Source organism: Lates calcarifer, unplaced genomic scaffold, assembly GCF_001640805.2.
Source record: "Lates calcarifer isolate ASB-BC8 unplaced genomic scaffold, TLL_Latcal_v3 _unitig_1092_quiver_764, whole genome shotgun sequence".
In the NCBI taxonomy this organism is placed as follows: domain Eukaryota; kingdom Metazoa; phylum Chordata; class Actinopteri; family Centropomidae; genus Lates; species Lates calcarifer.
In genome coordinates, this window is record NW_026115281.1 from 36,981 (window position 1) to 59,272 (window position 22,292).

Here is a 22,292-nt window from a genome sequence, read left to right on the forward strand (position 1 = left end):
AGGATGATGTTAGTGAGGAAATAAAACTGTAAAGGTGAGGGAGACTACAATGGGATACTGAGGAGTCACCTCACCTGTCTCTGACTTCTCTGCAGGACAGCAGCAGTCTGATGGACAGCGCCCCCAGCAGGTGACTGACAGCTCTGCAGAGGGTCTATAATTGGCTCAAGGCTCGGGGCTGCTGGGTAATCTCCACAGAGAGGCTTACAGAGGCCGGTCAGACGGAGAGGGAGAGTCTGTCCAGGTGTTCTGCTGCACCTGTGGAGGAGGTGAAACACCAGCGTTCTCCTGCAGATAGTGGTAAGTTCACTTCCTGCTTGTGTTCGTCTGGTTTTGTGTGTTAAACTGTTTCACCTGCCTCCTCACCTGGATCCTCGGGTGTGTTAGACCCTCGCATGGCTCTTAAGGCAATTACTGATATTTTTAGACAGCTGATAATCAATATTGATCACAATTTGTCTCACACTGCAGCTGCTGTGGATCAGGATCTGACCTGGGTTTGAGTATTGATCCAGGTAGATCTCATCGTTCAAGTCTGGATCAGAAAAGTTTTAGACTGAGGAGAAGCTTGTTTCTCGTTCCTCAAAGTTCGAGCTGAAACAGTTCATTTATTCATCAGCAGCTCCAATAATAATAATAATAATAATAATAATAATAATAATAATGATGATAAATCACTTGGACAAAACGAGATGTGTGAAGATTAGAAGAAATAAAATGATGGAAATAATTATTAGTTGCAGCCCAGAGTTACATATTCTGTTTCTGTTTGACAAATTTAATTTACAAACTTTATCACACATAAAATGAAAGAAACAGAAAGTGACACAAAAAAGACCAAATGTACAAAAAACAATCATGTCAACCACACACCAAACAATCCTAAATGAGTACATATAAAAATACAAATGAACTGTGTATGTCTCATGTCCAAATGTTATATTTGTTGTTTCTTCCTTTGAAAATTAAGTTTATTATGTTTATGTATCTGTGTGAATCAGGCCTTCTTCACACAGGGTGTGTTTAATGTCTAATTTTTTTTCCCTGGAGAAAATTAAAATTAAAGCTGCAGGTGGCGCTATTAAACCTTATTTGCCACAGTTGTTGCTCAGTGACGGTTTAAAAAAAATCTTTTGAGCCTTTGTTGTATTTTCTTAGCAACGAAATACATGAGAGAGACGTTAAACATTAAAACATTTCACATCGATTCAAGTGCATGTCGGCCGTTTGTAAATGAAGAAAACATGAAGCTGGTAAATCTAAAGGTGTCAAACGTGTGTGTGTGTGTGTGTGTGTGTGTGTGTGTGTGGTGTGTGTGTGTGTGTGTGTGGGCGGGGTCTAAGCAGCTCACTGACCCACAGCTCAAACAGGAAGTGCAGTCTGAGCAGGTGTAAGGTGAACTTCAACCGTGCTGCTGCTGTGATACTGTGTGTGTTTATACTCCGTGTGTGTGTGTGTGTGTGTGTGGTAGCGATGTGTGTCGTCTGTTTCCTGTGATGAGTGACGAGGACGAGGATCTGCAGAGCTGGGGCTGGACTGACCTGTGTGTATATTCACCTCAGACTGCTGCTTCTTCTGTGGTGTTAGTCCTGTGTGTGTGTGTGTGTGTGTGTGTATATGTAGGTCATGCTGGCTGTGTGTGTCTGATCAGGTCAGAGGGATTTGTTTTGCAGAGCGGTGTGTTGAAGAGTCTCTGCTGCTAAGAACTGTGGGTAAAACAGGTCCTGTATTTTCCAGACAATTCTCATAAGGTTCAAACATTATCTGACACAGTCGGGTGTGAAGTGTCTGCTCCTGTACAGAGCTGCAGGACTAAAACCAGGAAGTAAGTTAGCATGTTAGCTCTTCCTGTTCCCTCGTCCCAGAGTAAACAGGTTTTTGGTTAAATGTCTGAAATGAGGTCTGTGCTGGAGTCAATTTCTGGCTCCAGAGATTAAACAGTTTGATTTTATATGAACTGTTGATTGTGGATCTTCATCGTCTTCTTCTCCTTCTTCTGTGTTATATTGGTGTAGCTTAACAGCTGCGAAGAACTCATAATAAACTGATAATGTCTATGAATATTTAATGACATGACATTCAGCCCTTTTTGTCCCTTCAATCAGTTTTACTGTGAAAAAGATATTGAATTATATTTCTCAGTTGTTTTATTTTGTATAAAGTGCATCAATAAGGGGTGCAATATTAAAAAATCTTCACACATGGCCTCCTCCTCCTCCTCAGCTCCAGCTACTCCTCATCAGCATCGGACTCAGAGAAGGAGCAGCAGGTCGTCTCCTTCCTCCGGACCAGGATCATGTCCAGACGCAGCCTGAGGCTCGATGACGGCCTGTTGGACCGCAGTCTGCCGCGCAGCAGCGCCTCCTTCAGTGTGGGAGGAGGCAGCTGGAGTAGCACCAGGTCAATGCTACGCTCCTGCTTCTGCACTGAAGACACCTTCACTTCATTGGCTTCTCCTGCTCATCCTCCCTGAATAATGTTCCTCTTTTCCTCCTGCTTCCTTTTCTCCTCCTCTTCCTGCTCATCCTGTCTTTATTCACACCTCCTCCTCCTCCTCCTCCCTTCCTTCTGTTATGTCTTCCTGCAGATCTCTGAAGTCTCGTCGTTCTCAGCAGCACTCCACCTCCTGCTCAGAGTCTCTCCTCGTCCAAACTCCTCGTAAACCGGCCGGCCCGTTGCTCCTCAGCAGCAGCCTCCACAGCGTGGCCTCCGACGCCTCCCTGCTCTCCTCCCTGCTGGACGAGTCCTCCATCCAGGAGTCGACGCTGGTCGACACTTTCTGGGGTAAAAACGCATCTTTAAGTTCTCGAAATCTTCATACAGAGGAGTCGTCTGTTTGTCTGATTAACGCTGCTCGTCCTGTTGTTTCAGGTTTGGACCATGACATTGACCCTAAAGGTCAGTAACTGTAGTTTTCAGATGAGATCTGCTCATTCATCTGGATGTTACTCTGACATGTACCACTAACCTAGACGTTGTTGTAGACCACGCTCACCCCCCCAGGGGGCAAAGCAGCGTGTTTATTAACAGTGAACAAGGTATCAAGCTGGAACCAGAGAATGGTCCAGATTTGCCTCATTTGACAGAAAATTATTCTTCATCATCAATTAATGATTGAAATTATCAGCCGTTTGATCGCATGGTGTTCTTGCCTCTGTTACAGAAAGTACCATCATAGCGGAGCAGAGCACCGTTCTGGAGGACAACACTCTGATTGGTTCAGACAGCCGCTGCGACAAACACCCAGTCCAAACACTCAGCAGGGTTTACTGTAAAGACTGTGAGCTGCACTCAGACAGGAAGGAGTCCGTCACCACGTACTGCTCCTCCTCCAAATACTCCACCTCCTCCTCCTCCCCCGTTGACGGTGCCAGGACTCTTGGACCACAGGGAACTGGAGACGTCTACCATCTACTGCCGAGACCGGAGTCGCAAGAGCAGGACAGGTGAGACAGCAGAGAGTCAGGGCTGGAGTGCGCGGTTTATTTTCCATTTTCATGGAGGTTTTTAGTTTCTGATCAGAGCGAGAGCTGATGTGATGAGCCAAAACATTATGGACCACCAGCCAAACATACGTCCTGCCAAAACAGCTCCAGCCTGCTGAGACCCAGACTCTTCAGACCTCTGAAGGTGTCCTGTGGCATCAGGCAACAAGATGTTAGCATCAGCTCTTTCAAGTCCTGTAAGGTGTGAGGTGGAGCTGATGTGGATCAGAGTCCAGAGCAACACCCTGAACTCCTCGTCATGATCCTCAGGCCCCCCAGCCAGTCCCTTCACTCGAAGCTAAAGTTACAGGATCTGGGCTCAGATCAGCCGATCAGTCGCTGGTTAACGTACCTTTTTTCAGCAGGTGTGCTGGTGTCCGTGTGGGATGCAGGTGTGAGGGCAGCAGCCTGTGTAATCTCCCTGTTAACTCTGCTTTACCATCACCTGCTGCTGCAGAAACACCACGATGTGACAGGTAGAGGACCGGACTGACTGATCACACCGCTCTCTGCACTGACACATAATGAATACAGGCGGACACTGGAGTGCATTTGTTTAGACACAGGTGGAGGGTTTGTCTGTGCTGTGAGTCACCTGGGCAGGTACTTAAAGGTGTCGTTCCAACAAATATTTCATTTGAAACGTCATAGTATGACAGTTTTCAGTGGGTATTTTTTATAATGGTATGTTGTGTCACATTTTACCTTTTTTATAAAAAAAAGTTGCAGTAGTATTGACTGTGACTTCTTGACGTTAACTTCTTGTCCTGTTGTTTCTTCTCACTTTCATTAAGGACTTGTGTGTTTTGTTCTCCATATATAAATCACCACTTCCTGTCTGTCACAGCTGTGAATCAAACTGCAGGTGAAATCACAGACCTGAAGTGTCTCCCTGGGCTGTAGCTGATGCACAGATGTACATATTTTTCCTGATGTGGTTTGATTCTTTCAGATGTGCTGCAGCTGTGGCTGGATTCGTCAGTGCTGTGTGTCAGGAGAGCTGCAGCCTGCTGTGTCTCTGCACTGACACACACCTGGCAGGTGTGTCGGGGGCGGGCCTCAAATGCAGCAGAGTGCAGCTTAAACACAGACAGCAGACATGGAGGTAGAGTCTGTGTTTCTAGCAGGTGTGGGGATTTACCTGTCCATGTTTTTCTCCAGTTGCTGGTGTCAGAAACTGATTTTGTTTTTGCAGCAGCTTCTGTTTTCTCTACAGAGTTTATGTTCAGGACGCTGTGACTACACTTTAACAAGGACTCTTTATTTCCATATGGACTTTACCTGGTGTTCACCTGCATGTGCTGTTGAAACCACGCGGTGTTGCGCTCACCTTTTCTTCATCATAACGTAGCTTTATCTTCCTTTTTCACTCTTCCATAGTGGATCAGTGTGGAAGTTTGACAAACTCTGTTTATTTTTCTTCCATCAGTCTCCTCCTACCTACCTAAAAAAAGAGCCTCCCTGTACTTTCCTACACTCAGTCATATATTAGGAGAGCCTCTCCTAAAAGGCCCCCACTAGAACCTCCTTAAGACCTTAAAACCTTGATAACCACTACACCCTCCTCAGTCACCACTAGGGCCACCAGCAGGACCCCTAGAGCTTCTTTGCTGACCACCAGAACCTCATAAAAAAAACCTCCAGGACCCTTTCAGTACCCACAAGAACCTCTGTGATCTCTATCATTATAAATGACCCCCAAAACCTTCTTTAGTAGCCCACTAGAACCTTCAAAAACTCCAGAACTTCCACATAACCACTGAAACTAACTAGAGGAAGACTACATAAAGGACACCTAGAATTTCACTTCCTATAAGGCATTATAACCAATGAAACCACCCCTGGAAACTCCCAAAAAACCCTCCAGAACTCAGTGACCTCTAAGGACCGCTAGACCCACACAAAGGACTCCTAGAATGTCTTAAAACATGAGCACTACACACAGAAACCCCAGAACCTCCCGAGAGACCTGTGACCATTAAAACCTACTAGATTACCGACTGGGACACAAATATCCTAGTGACCATTGGTGTTCTTCTTGAAGAAACTGCATGAAATTGTACTAAAGAACAGCTAGAAACACTTGGAGGGCCAACAAACCACCCACAAACCTCTCCTGTGACACCTAGACATTCATAAAGGATCCCTAGAACCCCCCCCCCAAATGACCCCTAGAACTCCCTCTGTGATCATTAAAACTCCCTAGATTATCCAGAGGAAGACTAGGAATATCCTACTGACCATTAGTACACCATTAGAACACCTAGAGCCATCTAGAGGGCCCTAATCCCAACTACCCATTGGACCCCTAAAACCACCTTGCCGCTTCAGCCCCTGTAACAACCAATGGTATCTCTTAACAGACTGAGGAAAAAAGAAAACAGAATATTTAAAGAAGAACTGACTGAAGCTCAAACAAATGAACAAGCCATGGCAGAGTGTGGCTTTTATTTACATCCTGGTTTACTGTTTGCTGTTCTCAGTTTTCCATGATACTGTGAACCAGGGAAAATCTTTTTTACTTGTTTAAACGCAGATTCGAGTCTTGTATTGTTCAAGTGTTGTGTTTGTTTTCATGACCTCGTACTCGTCACCTGCTGTGTTTCCCTCCCAAACAAATGGGCTGCACCCCCCGCTTTGCCTGTTACCTTGGCAAAATGCAAATCTCTGTCTCTGAGCCGAGGACCAGCACAGAGGACAGATGTGGACCCTGGTGAGTCCTGATTCCATTTCCTCTGTTTTGCAGCTCGATCTGGTCACTGTGGAGTCATGAGCCTGAAGGAGTCGGCCACGAACCAGAAGGAGCTTCATCCCAACGGATCTCTGTGTGAGTTATTACAGAAAAACACACACACAGGTTTTTCTCTTTCTTTATTTTGACTTTCTACTTTTACTTTTACTTTTTTTTCTACTTTGACCAGTGAGACAGGTGAAATGCAGCCTGGAAAATCCAGTTTGAGTAACAGATTCATGCTTTTAAACACGTTTGTGTCCCTGAAATCAAACACAAAGACAAACAAAACACATCAACATTGACATTGGTTAATGTGTCTTATCTTGTGGTGTTTTGCACCTCAGGGCTACCGTACATACAGATAATAAATTACTTTGAGGCTAAATGCTTAGGAAATGAATTTCACTGATTCCTTTCTTATGTCCTTTAGCAAAGGATACACTGCACCTTCCTTTACCGCCAGAACACAAAAGGGAATAATGCCGTCCTATCGTCTTTTCCTAAATCTTTATGAATTCCCCTTCACTTCATGACGTTTTCCATTAAAGGTCGAGGAAAAGCTGAAATTTGTTTTGTCATCATCAGGGTGGGGACAGTTTTATGTTTTGCCACGAAGATCAAAAGGTAGAAATATTGTGGACCCACATTAAATAATCCACCAGGAATGTGTCATGTATGCGATTGCTCAGGATGCCTTCCCTCATGACAGACTAACACTTGGTTGGTTTGGCTCTGCACATTGGATTTGTTGATAATAAGAACGGTATAAAATACCACTAGATTTATGCTTTAAAGGTGATTGATTTGAAAACTCTGCAGTGCTCTACCTCGCAACTACAGGAATCCTCTGTCTCTGTATGATCATTTTCCCAGTCAAATTAACCCTCTCTGGTATTTTCTTTCACTACTCCTTTTTTAAAAGTAGATAATGTTACTTACAGCTTCAGCTGGAGTTGCCCTCTGACTGTTTATCCACCTTTCAGTCAACCTTTTCCTGCTTTCTGTTGTGTGTCTGTTGGTTAAACACACTCCTGCACTGCTGACACCAACAGGTGACGACTGTAAGGAGAAACAACGCCCAGAGATGAACACTGTCACTTCATCTTCATGGTCCTCACTGGCTTCCTGTGCGTTGGGGCTGATGTGGAGCGCTACTGTTTTTACAGGTTCAAGTTTGGGCAGAAAACTGCCCCCAGTTTTTAAAGCTTACTTTAACTATGAAAGAAAATGTCATAGATTTAATCAGCAGCTCGGAAATGCTCATGCTGTCTGTTTTTGTTTCTACAAAGACAGCTTAAAAGAACTCGTAGAGCAAAGTCAAAGAGGCAACATACATGAAAGGTGTTTAACGCTCTCTGAACATCAAGCTTTTCTTTATATTTGAGCTGCAGATGTTGTTCTGTGTGCAGATACTCAAGCAATGTGTATAGTTATTCCCATTTCTAGATTCTTTTCAGACAAAATCTTATTTAACATGAGGTATGTTTGGGCATCAAGAGATGAAGCATGTAAACGAGTGTGCATGATTGTATAATATTTACAGTTATATTCCAATAATAAAGATTATTAATTAAGCTCCGACTACACTGATCAGCCCCAACATTAAGCCTCTGACAGGCGGGTACAATGTTCTGCTGGAAAACCTTGGATCCTTCATTCATGTGGATGTTACTTTGACTCGTACTACCCACTTAAACATTGAGGAACATGACCTGAGCTTCCAAACTCCTCCAGATCCAAATCTGATCCAGCGTTTGTGGGATGATCCAAAACCAGCCATATCCATGGAGGCCACCACCCGCCAAGCCCGGACCCAAAGGATCCACAGGACTCCCTCAGAGGTCCTTGTCCATGACTTACACAATATTAGGGAGGTGGTTTTAATGTTGTGGTTGATCAGTGTTTATCAACAACACTTCTGAGGTTTTGAGAAGGTGTCTTTGTCAGGATGAGGTCTTAAAATCCATCCAGATTCCCAGGTCTCAACCAACCAATTTTGCTGTAGTACCTTGGATATCTTTTTCTAGTCTGACTCCTTTTTGCTTCCCCAGCTTCGTGTCTCTTTCAGCTGTCTCAGGCTGCAGTCTCGGCTCTCTGGCCTTTGACCAAGAAAGCATATTTTGCTTCGTGGAGTGCCGGGCGCTCTGCAGGTTAACGCCACGTCACCACGTCACGTCACTTTATTGAATTTGTGTGATTGGTTCTTCTGCTTTTCCTTCTCTGACAGGCAGCATGTTCGTGCGTGTCAGAGCTTCATGGGGGTTTAACTTTTCCTTTTCTTTCTTTGCTGCATCATTAAAGGTTTGTGGATTGTATCAGATGAGTGTAGACGTCTTTAGAGTCTGAAATCCCTCTACTCTCCCTCTTCTTTGTTCCTCTTTTCTGCTCTTGTGCTCAGCTTTGCAGTGGATTTGCATTTGACATTGAATAATTTGAATAAGCACAAAATGCGAGGCAGTGATTTAGTATTATTAAGTGGTATCCTTTTATCTCAAAGGGCTGTAATTCTATCATTTTCTGAAATTGTCCTTTGTGTCTTGACTGCTTGAGTCTAACTTCAGTAATGCTTTATTTATCTGACGTCTTATTTCCTCTCTCCTGCTCAGCTGGTGAAAGGCTTCAGTTCATCATCTGATTCTCTAATATGCTGCTGAACCTGAACTTGTGTGTGTTTAGGTAAAACAGCAGGTGAGGTGTTGAGACGGTTAAGCAGACGATGGCATCACATGACCACCAGCTTTCCCCTGACTTGGCAAGTTTTGCTCGTTCATGTCCTGTTACCACGTTACATGGTGTTACAACCATGAAACACAATCATCGACACTAACAAGTGATTGATGCAGTTGTGTTTTAATCAGTTGTGTTCCTCCTACAGGTTCCCTCTCAGACTCCTTGTGGTTCTCCTCCCTCTGCTGCTCCTCCTGTTCAGTGAGTTCCTGCACATTTTTATATCGAGCTAAAACGATTAATCGATCAACAGAAAAATCAATCGAATCAGATAATTCTTTGAGGCTTTGATTAGACTGCAGGCAAAACAGAGGTCAATCGTTGGTTTTCGTCCGCTCCCCTTCAGGCCTGTGTTGGTTTGGTCCAACCAGTCTACAGTCTATCCTCCCAGCTGTAAACATCACAGAGTGGACGACGATGGCGGTCTCTGACATCCACGATTCGTCGTCCAGCCACAGCTACGTGTCCTTCCTGAGCGAGTCAGCAGAGGGCACTGTCGAGGAGTCGAGCGAGGTGCAGCCCTACGTGGAGCCGCTCTACAGTCAACCTCCTCCAGCTCAAGCACCGACAGCAGAGGAGGAGGAGGAGGAGGAGGTACTGACACAGATTAGTTATTTAAATTACTCACTCACAGCCATACATATTTAAGTTGTTCTAAGTTCTCATTGTTTCACAGGAGGAGTCTGCGGGGAAAGAGTCGTCCCGGCTCGTAGGTCTGGAGCAGAGTCTGACGGCGCTGTGGGAGCGTGTGGAGGCCGGAGGACAGCGGGCAGAGCAGAGACACAGGGAGGTTCTCGGACTGTACGCTGACCTTCGGCGGCAACAGCAGGAGGCCTCTGCTCAGAGCAGGGAGGAGGGCGTGGAGCCCTGGCTGAGCGGCCTGCTGGACCAGCAGCTGACCCAGCTCAGGAGGAGACTAGATGAGGAGAGACAGCAGAGGGAACAGGTACTGACTCATCAGGATGTGGAGATAAGGGATATTAGAAATATTACAAAATGGATCTGAGGGGTCACAAGATGATTAACTGGAGGGTAAAGCAGTTATGTTTCTGGGTTATCCATCTGTCCCATCTTCGTGAATGAGAAGAAAGAGTTGGTGCTAATTGTGAGGAAAATGCAAAATACAAATATGTAAATCTAGTTGTGTTGAGTGTAAAAAGAGTTGTTGATTATTAGAGGATTTTTAACAAAAACCAGAGTTATGTGGTTAAATGCCTCTACCAACAAACAAACGTCATGTTGTCTGTAGATTCGACAGCAGGATTTGTTGCTGCAGCAGAGTCAAACGTCTCGTCTGGATCAGCTGGAGCTGCAGCTGCAGGCACTGGCTGCCAAAACAGAGGTAAAACACATCCACCAGATTAGAAATAATTTCTGTAACAGTTCAAATTTTTATGGCTTTACAGTTAAAGAATCAATAACAGTTACTAAATGTACGCAGTGAGATTGTGTTTGTCCAAAAAAGTAATTTTTGTTTCTGAAACTTCAGGAGGTGCAGTGGAGACAAGAAGCAGCTACAACATCCTCACCTTCACCTGCAACACTTCCAGCTGCTGTCAGGTAAACTACACAGGAACATAAAACCTCTACACATGAATTAGGGCAATGTGCTGGTATCTAGAGCTTTTTTTTTTTTTTTTTTCCACTGACCTCCTCCAGTGTTGGTGTGGACCGTCAGTCCCACAATGCTTTGCTGGCAGAGGTGGCAAGGTTAGAGGCGGCTCTGGAGGACGTGAGGCGCGACATTAAGGGTCTGTCTGGGTTTCAGGATGGCTGCCGAAGACTCGAAGGAATCCAGCAGACGGTGAGAGACAAGACCTAAGATCTAACGAGCCAAAGCTAACTTTGTTAGCTTTCCCTTTCTAAACTTTGACTGTCTCTCTTTTTTTCTGTCAGATTTCAGCGCAGGTCTCCACCCAGGTCCATGAGGAGGTTCAGGCTCTCATCTATGGGAACCAGCTGACGGTGGGAGGCGGTGGAGACTCAGACACCCTCTCAGAGTCACTCCTCCAGTGGTTGTCCCAGCGGTACGTCAGCAGGAGTGACCTGCAGGCAGCGCTGGCCTCTCTGGAACTCAGCATCCTGCAGAACATCAGCCTGCAGCTGGAGCAACACCACAGCGAGGAGGTGGTCCGAGAGGCCGTCCTGCAAACCGCTAAGGCTGCTGGTGCCACCGTAACGGAGGAGGTGAGGGGAGGTCGTCTGGTATTCTGATGTTTATTTTGCCATTGGGAGTCTGTAGGAGGTGAATAAGTGGTGGCAGGACTCACCTGTCAGTTAGCCAGCAGCTGGTTAGCTTAGCATAAGGACAGGAAACCAAGCACGGCTAGAGCTTTTGCCACAGCTAGGCTAAACAAACCTTTAGCCTCAGACTTGCCCCTGAGCCAGCAAGCAACAAACCTTGGTGTGGTCAGATCTTTAAGGCTCAGTAACCATTTCATCTTCTCTCGAATCACTCATCTCCTCCAGGACGTCCACGTGATCGTGAAGAACGCCCTGCAGCTGTTTTCTCAGGACCGAACCGGCCTGGCCGACTACGCCCTGGAGTCTGGAGGTCAGGAATTAACTCTCCCATCAAACCCCATGTTTAGATTCAAATGACTGGTGTTTGTCTGTGCTCGTCCTGCAGGGGGCAGCATCCTGAGCACTCGCTGCTCGCAGACGTACGAGACGAAGGCGGCTCTCCTCAGTCTGTTTGGAGTTCCTCTCTGGTATTTCTCTCAGTCTCCTCGAGCTGTAATCCAGGTAACACACCTGTCACATCAACACAAGACTTCTGTCAGAGAAGGTGGGGGGGTTCAAATAGTTGCTGCATTTTCCTACTGGTGCCATTCATGTGAAGGTATTTGATTTGACAGAGTGGTGTTTTCTTTGACTCTCATTATGTTACACTCATTTTCTTGTTATGTTTAGTGCCTTAAAAGTCCATGTGAGCTCAGCATCTTCTGCTGTATGAGTAATAAAGTTACTGTAAAACTTATTCAGCAAAAAACTGCTCATACACAAGTGTACATACACTCATATTAGGGATGGGCGATATTGTATCGTTGCTGATATACTGGAAGAAAAATTCCCCACAATAAAAAAATTTTTATCCTCTGATAATAACAATAAACTCTAATTGATGACTTATCTGGACCAGCCGAGACGAATCTCGTTCCTAAACACAGGACTACCTCTGTAGCATGGACAATATAGAGATTTTTGTCTTATCGCACAGCCCTTCATTGACTCTATTACCTATGTTTGAGACACAAGTCGTGATGTGAACAAAATCAAGACAGGGCAGAAATAATGTACATACAGGAATTAGGGTAGGTGGCAGCAGCAGCAACCCATCCTCTCTGACCTGCTCTTCCTGCAGCCGGACATCCATCCAGGAAACTGCTGGGCCTTCAGAGGCTCAACAGGCTTCCTGGTGATCCGACTCTCTATGAGGATCCTCCCCACTGCCTTCTCCCTGGAGCACATCCCCAAAGCCCTGGCACCCAGCGGGACTCTGCTCAGTGCCCCCCGAGACTTCAGTGTCTACGTAAGAGAGAGTCCCCACCACCGACCTGTCAGAAAGATGCTTTTTGGATGTTTAGTCTCTGTTTAATACCGAGCTGTGATTTGGTTTTCAGGGTCTGGATGATGAGAGCCAGGAGAGGGGGAAGCTGCTAGGCGCCTACACCTATGATGAGGATGGAGAGTCTCTGCAGACCTACCCTGTCACTGTGAGTAATCGCCACAGTCTCCATCCAGAATCCATATCTTTCTTCTCCACAATGCAATATATATGGTAAAAAATATGATCACAGTATATAATCTGCAAGTTTGAAGAGTTTCCTGATAATGACCGAAGCCTTAAGAAACCAGTGGGTTCAATGGTTAAACTTTGAGAATTTAAGTTAACAAAAATAGAAAAATGGTTTACTGTGCAAACATGTTTTATCTTTTAACTTGTGTGGGGACTGATCAACTGTCCGGTTCTGCTCGAGGTTTCTGCCTCTTAAAGGAAGTTTTTCCTTGCCACTGTCGCCTAGTGTTGCTCATGGTGGATTTGTTGGGTCTCTCTCTGTAAATACCTAATTTAAAGAGTACGGTCTAGACCTGCTCTATATGAAAAGTGCCTTGAGATGACTGTTGTTGTGATATGGCGCTATATAAATAAAATTGAATAAAATTGAATTGAATCAACTAATGTAAATAAAACAAGTACCTGTGACAACTACGATTATAGATTTCTCTGACAGGACCTTCTATATAGAGTCAACAGCTTCCTGTTTGGAAGATAATGTGAGTTCTTTACTCACCGGTTCCACTCATGTTTTTTACTCGTCCACAGCTTTCTTTACTGCTGATGGGTGTGTACTTTGACATGCAGCCAAAAACTGCTGCCGCACAAATCTAAAAATAATACCCCAAGCTTATCGTCTTAATCGATATAAATTTTATTGTGATCCCAGATCGAGATTGTTTTATCTCTAAGTCCTAGCTATCTATCAGCCTGTCTGATGTCATTTGAAGATAACGTAAGCTTTTCTGCCACAGAAAACATTTACTTTCTTTGCGGGTGTTAAAAATTGCGTTAAATTAACACTCTACATGAGCCGATACACTGATGACACCACGCTTTTCCTCTGTCCTGCACAGGTGGAGAACGATCAAGCCTTCCAGATCATCGAGGTACAGGTGTTGTCCAACTGGGGACACCAGGAGTACACCTGCATGTACCGCTTCAGAGTACACGGGATGCCAAGTGACGACTGAGGATACCACACAGCCTTAATGTCCAATTATTTAATACACAAACAGTGTGGAGATGATGGAGACACCATCAGCCACTTGCTGCTAATTGTGCCTGAGTAACTGTGGAGACTTAAATGACTCTGATCAACAAAATTATCAGTGTTGTTTTGTATTTGTTGTGTTTGGAGGTCCTTTCTGCTGTTGGTTTTCTCACATTTTAGCGCATTTTTGTTTTTATTGGTCACATTATCACAGTGCGGTCATGCAGCTGTGAGCAGTTTTAAAACCTGTCTGTTGCGTTCAAATACACTGTAAAAACTTCTTCAAATGAAGTGATCAGTCAAATATTCTGGTCCACAGCAACACATTTCATTTCCCCTGAATTTGATTCTCCAAAACCATCAGTGTAATGCCAGCTGTGTGTCTTGAGCTCACAGCTGCAGCGCTGAGCGATGATAATGTGCCTCTATAACTCATATCGAATGAAATGAGAAAGTTTTGCACGTATTTCTGTCCTGAGATTGATTGAAGACAAAGTTTTATTTTTTATTTAGGATTCTTTGACTCCTTGTCAAGCGTGCAGGGGAACCGCTTTTTTTTTTACCTAATATATATATTTTTGTGGGTTTTTTATGTGTATTCAAGCTGAACATATCAGAATAAAGATGTGAAATGTGATTTTTTTTTTTTTTTTTTTTTCTAAAAGTCTGTCAAAAGGCAGTGAAGTGTTACTTTGGTCAAACTGTGAAACAAAGATGAAACACCTGATTTGACTCCAAAAACTTTTTCATTTATTGAGTTTCCTTTACCCAAAAAACAAATGACAACAAAAAAGAAATGGAAATATTTCGGGTGAATGACACTTCTTTCCCTCAAACACTGATAGATATAAAAGGCAGATAAAAGATTAAAAAAAAAAGATTTAAACTGTATAAAAACTGGAAGGACTTATTTCTCCACATCAGACCATAAAATTGTTGAAAGTTACAGCTAGTCACACTATAGCTGTTAATAATGACTAAATACAGCTATTTACAGATAATCAAGGTTTTGTTAGACTCATGGAGATGTATGAGCCAGACTCTTTTAAGAATCATTTCAAGGATTTGTTTTTCCTTCTTGAAGTCAAGAGACCGAACCTTTAGAGAGTTCATCAGGGATGAAGTGGTGAAGAGCCAGTCCACTGCTGTGCTGCTGCTAAATCTGAGGATCAGCGATCACTTTTCTCAGGTAGGAGGAAAAATATGATACTTGTATGGTGCTCTCAGTCCACAGGTGTTATTCCCATATCCCTTTGAAAGCATTCTCACTTGACTTTGATGGTGTAAACTTGTAAAACAGTACTGTGATGCCTCTTAATACTGAGCGGCAACAACCACAACCGAGAGGAGACATAAAACAAAGTTCATTTTCTTCCTGAGTAGTTTTTCCTGCAGGAGTTTCAGTGACACCTGAGTAAAAATGACAGATCATTGACTGAGTTAATGGACTACGAGTGAACACCAAGAACGTTTTGTGAGATCTAAAGAAAGTTTCTTGGGATCTTGGATTAGTACATCTTTTGTTTTTAAATCTTCAGTTTTTTTGAGATGATTTCCTTAGAGGTCCTACTCTGCTGCCTGGACTCCTTCAGCTCTGGACAGAACATCCAGCTCCATGTTCTCCTGTGGGCCTGGCTTCTGCCCCCTGGTGGCCTGGAGAGACATGGCAGCACACAGATCTGAGTTACAGCTTCATCATGTCTTCAGTTCAACATACACAAGCTGAGTGCTTCATGTCAGACAGTCCTCTGGTCAACAAAGATGGTCGGTACCTTCCAGATGAAATAGATGACAGCGTTCACCGACAGCAGACTCAGCGGCAGGACGACCAGTCTGATGATAAGAGCTGTTAGATCTGATGAAACACATTCAGTCGTCACATTAGATCACATGACATCATGAGTACAACAGCTCCCATTAAACAGAAACTTCAGTGACGCTGAATCCTCCAAAGTCTCTGAAGTGATTTTAACATGTAGCTGTTTGATTCAGTTCTTAGAGGAATGAGGTTGTCTGATCTGTTTACTGATGATGTTGGACAGACACATTTATATAAAGCTGGTTTGAAGGAATGAATTAAAGCCTGAATTAAATGTTATTTATTTCTTAATAACATCAATAAACATCTTTAAATTGGACTCATCTAATTTTACTTCAGGTCCCATGATTCCATGTGTTGGACCTGGTGTCTGAGCTGGACTCTGTGCTTCAGCTCACCTGAGACAGTGAGGGACAGCCGACGGCTCTCAGAGGAGAAGTTATGAGAAAACACGTAGACGTGATAAACACAGGTGTAGTCTCCTTGGTGGGCGGGCTCTGCAGCAGGAAACAGGAAGTGGGCGGAGTGATTGACAGCTGACAGGGTGTAGTTGTGCGTTGTGTTGGAGGAGGTGAAGGTGAGCTGGAAGAAGCCTCCTGGGTACTGTGGCTGGATGGAGCAGCTGATGGTGAAGTTGAAGCCCCTGAACACACCTGAATACCCCTGCTGCTGGGCCTTGGAGACCCCGTCCATGGAGGAGGACACTGAGATGACTGGCTGAACCAGCAGGTCTGTAAACAGAGAGATGATTGGCTGAACCTCCTGCTGTGGAAAGCTGTCTGTCACACTGGGGTAGATCAGCTACAGCTGGGGCAACTAAACTCTGACACCTCCTTCCTGTGGGGAGCTGTGGGTGGTGCTGAACTGATTTAGTTATTGTTTGTAAAGTGGGTGTGAGTGAACCACAGCAGGTCACTTAAAGCAGCAGATTCTCACATTTTTCAAGCAGTGACCCTCCAGAAACAAGCTAGCATCTCTAACATTTAGGACACTGTTGTCCTACACTGGCAGTTCAGAAATATTAATCACTGATGGACTTACCTGAGCAGATGACTTCCAGGATGAAGAAAGATGAACGTGAAGATAAACACTCCCTCAGGGTAGATCCAGACTGAACACAGTCAGAGCTGATCCACCACACAGACCCATCAATGGATTCCTTTCCTGTTGAAACAGCAGAGCCACAGTTCAGCTCTCTACAGATTACAGCTGCTGCCTTCAGGGTCCAGTCAGAGTCAGCCACTGGTCTCCACTCTCCTTGTTTCACCTGCAGTGTACCTGCACAGCGACTGGCTCCTCCCACCAACCTGACAGGCTCTGAACACAAAGAAGAGAGTCATCAGTAAAACAAGTAAAGTGAGTTTGATTCAGAACAGAAATGAAGCAAATCAAAGCTGCAGCTCCACTTCTACCTGAGCAGGTGAGTCCAACAGCTTTACCAGGTGAGCAGGTGGTTCTAGCTGAGCCTGAGCTTCTACAGTCCAGGAGAGCAGACTCTTGGCCTCCACACTGGAACTCTTTGGTCCACACTGGAGCCTCCACTTCTCCATAGAGCGCCCCCTGGAGGACTGAAGGAGCCCCACAGCCAAGCTCCCTACAGACCACCTCTGCATCCTGCAGGTCAAAGTCAGCTTCACACACTGAGGACCACCACTGGTTAGACTGGTGAGTCTTCACCTCCAGTCTGCCTGAACACAGACTGGTCCCATTCACCAGCCTGACAGAGTCTGCAGACAGACAGACAGACAGACAGACAGAGAGAGAGAGAGAGAGAGAGACAATTTAACATCAATGTTTGAAAACATTAACTTTCCTCTTACTGCTAACCTACACAGTCATCCTTGTCCTAGTAATATTTGAGTTTCTGCTTTTGTACTGCTTTGGTGAGTTGGATCAGGTGGTGGAGAGTGCTGGACAGACCAGATAAATCCAGATTTGTAGTGAGGATGATCTGAGAATATTTGGTGGAGGTCCCTGCCTGTGGGGTCTTCAAATCCCACCTCCCTCCTGCATGCCTGTGGAGGTTGAGGACATGAAATCTGAATGGACCATGTTCAAAACCTCCACTGTGGAGGCAGCTGCTTAGAGTTTGTTGGTGCAAGTCCTGTCTTGTTTGTGGACCTCTGGATTATTTCTCTAGTTTTTGTAGATGATGTTCTGTTCTGAAGAGGATAGGATGAGAGTCGTCATCTCCAAGTCTGAGGCCACAGTCCTCTGCCAGAAAACAGTGGACTCTTCAGTCTTGGTTTTGGAGTGAGCTGCTGCACCAGGTGAAGGAGCTCAAGTACCTCAAGGTCTTGTTGACAAGAGAGAGTAAGACGGAGCATGAGGTTTACAGGTGGATCAGCATCAGCAGGAATGTGGATGTTGTACCAGACTGTTGTGGTGAAGAAGAAGCTGAGCCTGAAAGCAACACTTTAAATTTATCAGCTGATCTATGGTCGAGCTTTGGGTAGAGACTGAAAGAATGAGATCACAGATACAAGAGACCAAAATGAGTTTCCTCCATAGGGTGTCTGAGCTCAGTGTTAGAGACAGGATAAGGAGCTCAGATATCTGGAGGGAGGTTGGACTAGAGCTGCTGCTCCTTTGTGTCAGAAGGATCCAGCTGAGGTGATTCAGGAACCTGATTAGGTTCCCTCCTCGACACCTCCCTCTGGGGCCCATGTCCAACTGGTAGGAAACCCCCGGGTAAGCCCAGGACATGTTGGAGGGATTATACATCTCATCTGGCCTAGGAGCGCATCTGGATCTCCCAGGAGGAGCTGAAGGACATTGCTGAGGAGAAAGATGTCTGGGTTACCTTGATCAAAGTGCTAACACAAATGACATGAAAGAATAACAATAGAGATTAATGTGCAGGGAGAAGACGATGAGTTACTGAACTTTAAAACTACTTGATGCAGTTTACCATTGTGCTTTGTGTTTCATTACAGGAGGTAGAGTGTACTCATCACTGTGTATGATGTGAAACAGTAGGCTGTTCCTCACTGACATTTGTATTGAGGAAGTCACGTACACAGGAGGTTTGACATTAGTACAGTCTGTAAGGTCTGATGGTGGAAAACAGTGAGTTTGAAACATAAATATCCACATATGTTGCTGAGCAGATCGCTGTGTCTCAACATCTTCTACTAAATAAGGAGATCAAGTTATGAACTGAGAACATGTCACTGTGACAGAGAAAGAAACAAACTGTAAACATTTCTGTCACAGGTGATGTCACTGATAGGCTTACCTGAACAGGTGACTTCCAGGATGGACATAGCGACACCCATTGAAAGACACTCCCTCAGGTCATATCCAGACTGAACACAACCACGTCTGATCCACCATACAAACCTCTCTGATGATTTTTCTTTCCTTCCAGTTGAAACAGCAGAGCCACAGTCCAGCTGTCTACAGACTACAGCTGCTGCCTTCAGGGTCCAGTCAGAGTCAGCCACTGGTCTCCACTCTCCTAGTTTCACCTGCAGTGTACCTGCACAGCGACTGGCTCCTCCCACCAACCTGACAGGCTCTGAACACAAAGAAGAGAGTCATCAGTAAAACAAGTAAAGTGAGTTTGATTAGAACAGAAATGAAGCAAATCAAAGCTGCAGCTCCACTTCTACCTGAGCAGGTGAGTCCAACAGCTTTACCAGGTGAGCAGGTGGTTCTAGCTGAGCCTGAGCTTCTACAGTCCAGGAGAGCAGACTCTTGGCCTCCACACTGGAACTCTTTGGTCCACACTGGAGCCTCCACTTCTCCATAGAGCGCCCCCTGGAGGACTGAAGGAGCCCCACAGCCAAGCTCCCTACAGACCACCTCTGCATCCTGCAGGTCAAAGTCAGCTTCACACACTGAGGACCACCACTGGTTAGACTGGTGAGTCTTCACCTCCAGTCTGCCTGAACACAGACTGGTCCCATTCACCAGCCTGACAGAGTCTGCAGACAGACAGACAGACAGAGAAAGGGAGAGAGAGAGAATTTAAAAAGAACCATCATTTTCCATTATGTAAACCTTTAAATCATTGACCCTTAAAGCAACGTACAGTTCAGGTCTTGACTCCAGACTGAAGTCAACCAACAATCTGGACCAGAGGCATTGCTAGGCATAAAGCTCTATGGGGGGCAAAGTGCCCCCAGCAGCCCCCCACCCCCACCCCCTCCCACCCCCCACCGCTTTGTGTTTCATTAAAGGAGGTAGAGTGTTGTGCTAATCACTGTGTATAAGATAAGATAATCCTTTATTAGTCCCACATCTGGGAAATTGCGGTGGCAGCAGGCTAAGAAAAATATTCCAGACATCCCTCTCCCCAGCTGTTTTCCAGTTCCTTCTGCAGGATCCCAAGGCGTTCCCAGACCATATGAGATATCTAATCCCTCCAGCCAGTTCTGGGTCTACCTCTACCCTGAGGTCTCCTCCTGTTGGATGTACCTGGAAACCCTCCAACAGAAGGTTCCCAGGAGGCATCACCTTGTCTCTAAGGCTGACCCTCACTACCCATAGTTCATGACCATAGGTGAAAGTTGCAACATGGATTGACTGGTAAATCAAGAGCTTTGCCTTCTGGCTCAGCTCCCTCTTCACCACAATGGTCCGCTACAACATCTGCATTACTGCTGACACTGCACCAATCTGCCTGTTGAACTCCCACCCGTCTGAACTTTTGCTCATCAACAAGACCCCGAGGTACTCAAACTCCTTCACTTGGGGCAGCAACCCTCCCCCACCTGGAGGGAACAATCCACTGTTTTCCAGCAGAGAATCATGGTCTCAGACTTGGAGGTGCTGACTCTCATGATGACTGCTTCACAATCGGCTTCAAACCATACCAGTGCACGCTGAAGATCATGGTCTGATGAAGCCCACAGAACCATATCATCTGCAAAGAGCAGCGATGCACTCCTGATGTTCCTGAACCAGACAGACTCATCACCTTGGCTGCACCTTGAAATCCTGTCCGTGAATATCACAAACAGGATCAGAGACAAGGGGCAACCTCAGTGGAGCCCAACACCGACTGAAAACGTTGGTCAACAACAGTGAGTTTGAAACATAAATATCCACATATGTTGCTGAGCAGATCGCTGTGTCTCAACATCTTCTACTAAATAAGGAGATCAAGTTATGAACTGAGAACATGTCACTGTGACAGAGAAAGAAACAAACTGTAAACATCTCTATCACAGGTTATGTTGCTGATTAACTGCTTACCTGAACAGGTGATTTCCAGGGTGTAGTAATAGTAAACTGATTGTGAACACTCAGTCAGGGCATATCCAGACTCAAAACAGTCATGTGTGATATTTGTTGGGAATTTGTCATCTTTAATGGACTTCTTTCTTCCTGTTGAAACAGCAGAGCCACAGTCCAGCTGTCTACAGACTACAGCTGCTGCCTTTCAGGGTCCAGCGAAAGTCATCCACTGGTCTCCACTCTCCTCGTTTCACCTGCAGTGTACCTGCACAGCGACTGGCTCCTCCCACCAACCTGACAGGCTCTGAACACAAAGAAGAGAGTCATCAGTAAAACAAGTAAAGTGAGTTTGATTAGAACAGAAATGAAGCAAATCAAAGCTGCAGCTCCACTTCTACCTGAGCAGGTGAGTCCAACAGCTTTACCAGGTGAGCAGGTGGTTCTAGCTGAGCCTGAGCTTCTACAGTCCAGGAGAGCAGACTCTTGGCCTCCACACTGGAACTCTTTGGTCCACATTGGAGCCTCCACTTCTCCATAGAGCGCCCCCTGGAGGACTGAAGGAGCCCCGCAGCCAAGCTCCCTACAGACCACCTCTGCATCCTGCAGGTCAAAGTCAGCTTCACACACTGAGGACCACCACTGGTTAGACTGGTGAGTCTTCACCTCCAGTCTGCCTGAACACAGACTGGTCCCATTCACCAGCCTGACAGAGTCTGCAGACAGACAGACAGACAGACATTACATCATGGCTTCAAATGGCCTGTGGGATACCTAGGTACTTGTAGCTGTCCTGTATGTCTGCTATCCTGTCCTCTAGTAACTCCACCCCTACCAGGTTTGTGCACACTGAACTAGAAATCACCTGAACATTTTTCAAAAACAGAGCATAATTTTTCAATATCTGGAAAATACTTAATTACAAAAAAGTCCTTAAAAGTCATGAACACCAAGTCAAAGTCAGGTCTTTTATTCTTTTCAGTCAATCAAGTCTGAATTCCTAAAATTTCTGTCTTAAGTCTGACTTACCTGTTGATTGGTGGTTTCCTTCAGCCCAGAGCCCTGAGGAGAAAATCGGAAAAGAAACATCCATATGAAGCAGCAGCAGTTCAGAGCTCAGTGAAAACACACATCCATTATTCTCAGATATCATAATGATTATTTTCATCATCAGTTAAGCTGTCGCTTATTTTCTTGATTAACCGATTAGCCCATGAAATGTTAAATGAATTGTCATTAAAAAGGGGGATTTACAGTGTCTCTGAGGTCCTGTCTTCAGTTAAATACCAGACGATCAGGAGTTGAACTGAAGACTCTTCACTGTATTTTACTGCTCGAGTTTCCTCTGACTGAAGTTTAGTGACTTTGATTCAGTGTTTTTTCTCTGTGGTTCTGAACCATCCATCATTAAAGCAGAGTCCTACCTGAGCTCCACAGCAGCAGCAGCAGCAGCAGGTGATCCATGTCCAGGTGAACGTCCATCTCTGTTTGTCTGTCCTTGGACCGCTGGACTGGTTGTCTGCTCCTGAGTTAACCAGTTATTTCTATCCTTTATCTCCTCATCAGTCAACTCA

At 45.2% G+C, this 22,292-nt stretch overlaps 2 protein-coding genes across 2 annotated transcripts; one reads left to right on the forward strand and one right to left on the reverse strand.

Moving 5' to 3' along the window:
* The first annotated feature begins 1,381 nt into the window (after positions 1-1,381).
* Positions 1,382-14,355, forward strand: LOC108886128 (SUN domain-containing protein 1). The gene is made up of 23 exons (XM_018680803.2): positions 1,382-1,543; positions 2,224-2,400; positions 2,588-2,784; positions 2,872-2,898; positions 3,164-3,446; positions 3,848-3,961; positions 4,438-4,590; positions 6,232-6,314; positions 7,272-7,385; positions 8,271-8,369; positions 8,896-8,971; positions 9,095-9,147; positions 9,293-9,541; positions 9,621-9,892; positions 10,196-10,288; positions 10,436-10,506; positions 10,606-10,750; positions 10,843-11,133; positions 11,416-11,500; positions 11,576-11,691; positions 12,311-12,478; positions 12,570-12,662; positions 13,582-14,355. The coding sequence occupies exons 1-23, from the start codon at positions 1,497-1,499 to the stop codon at positions 13,696-13,698; spliced, it is 3,123 nt and encodes a 1,040-aa protein (XP_018536319.1). The 5' UTR covers positions 1,382-1,496; the 3' UTR covers positions 13,699-14,355.
* A 90-nt stretch (positions 14,356-14,445) lies between these two features.
* On the reverse strand, positions 14,446-22,256 carry LOC108886124 (scavenger receptor cysteine-rich type 1 protein M130). The gene is given in 12 exon segments (XM_018680797.2): positions 14,446-15,371; positions 15,491-15,573; positions 15,936-16,268; positions 16,579-16,854; positions 16,950-17,264; positions 18,734-19,057; positions 19,152-19,466; positions 20,740-20,920; positions 20,922-21,025; positions 21,120-21,434; positions 21,748-21,780; positions 22,143-22,256. Coding segments are annotated over 12 exon segments (2,424 nt in total). The 5' UTR covers positions 22,201-22,256; the 3' UTR covers positions 14,446-15,284.
* Positions 22,257-22,292: the final 36 nt, after the last annotated feature.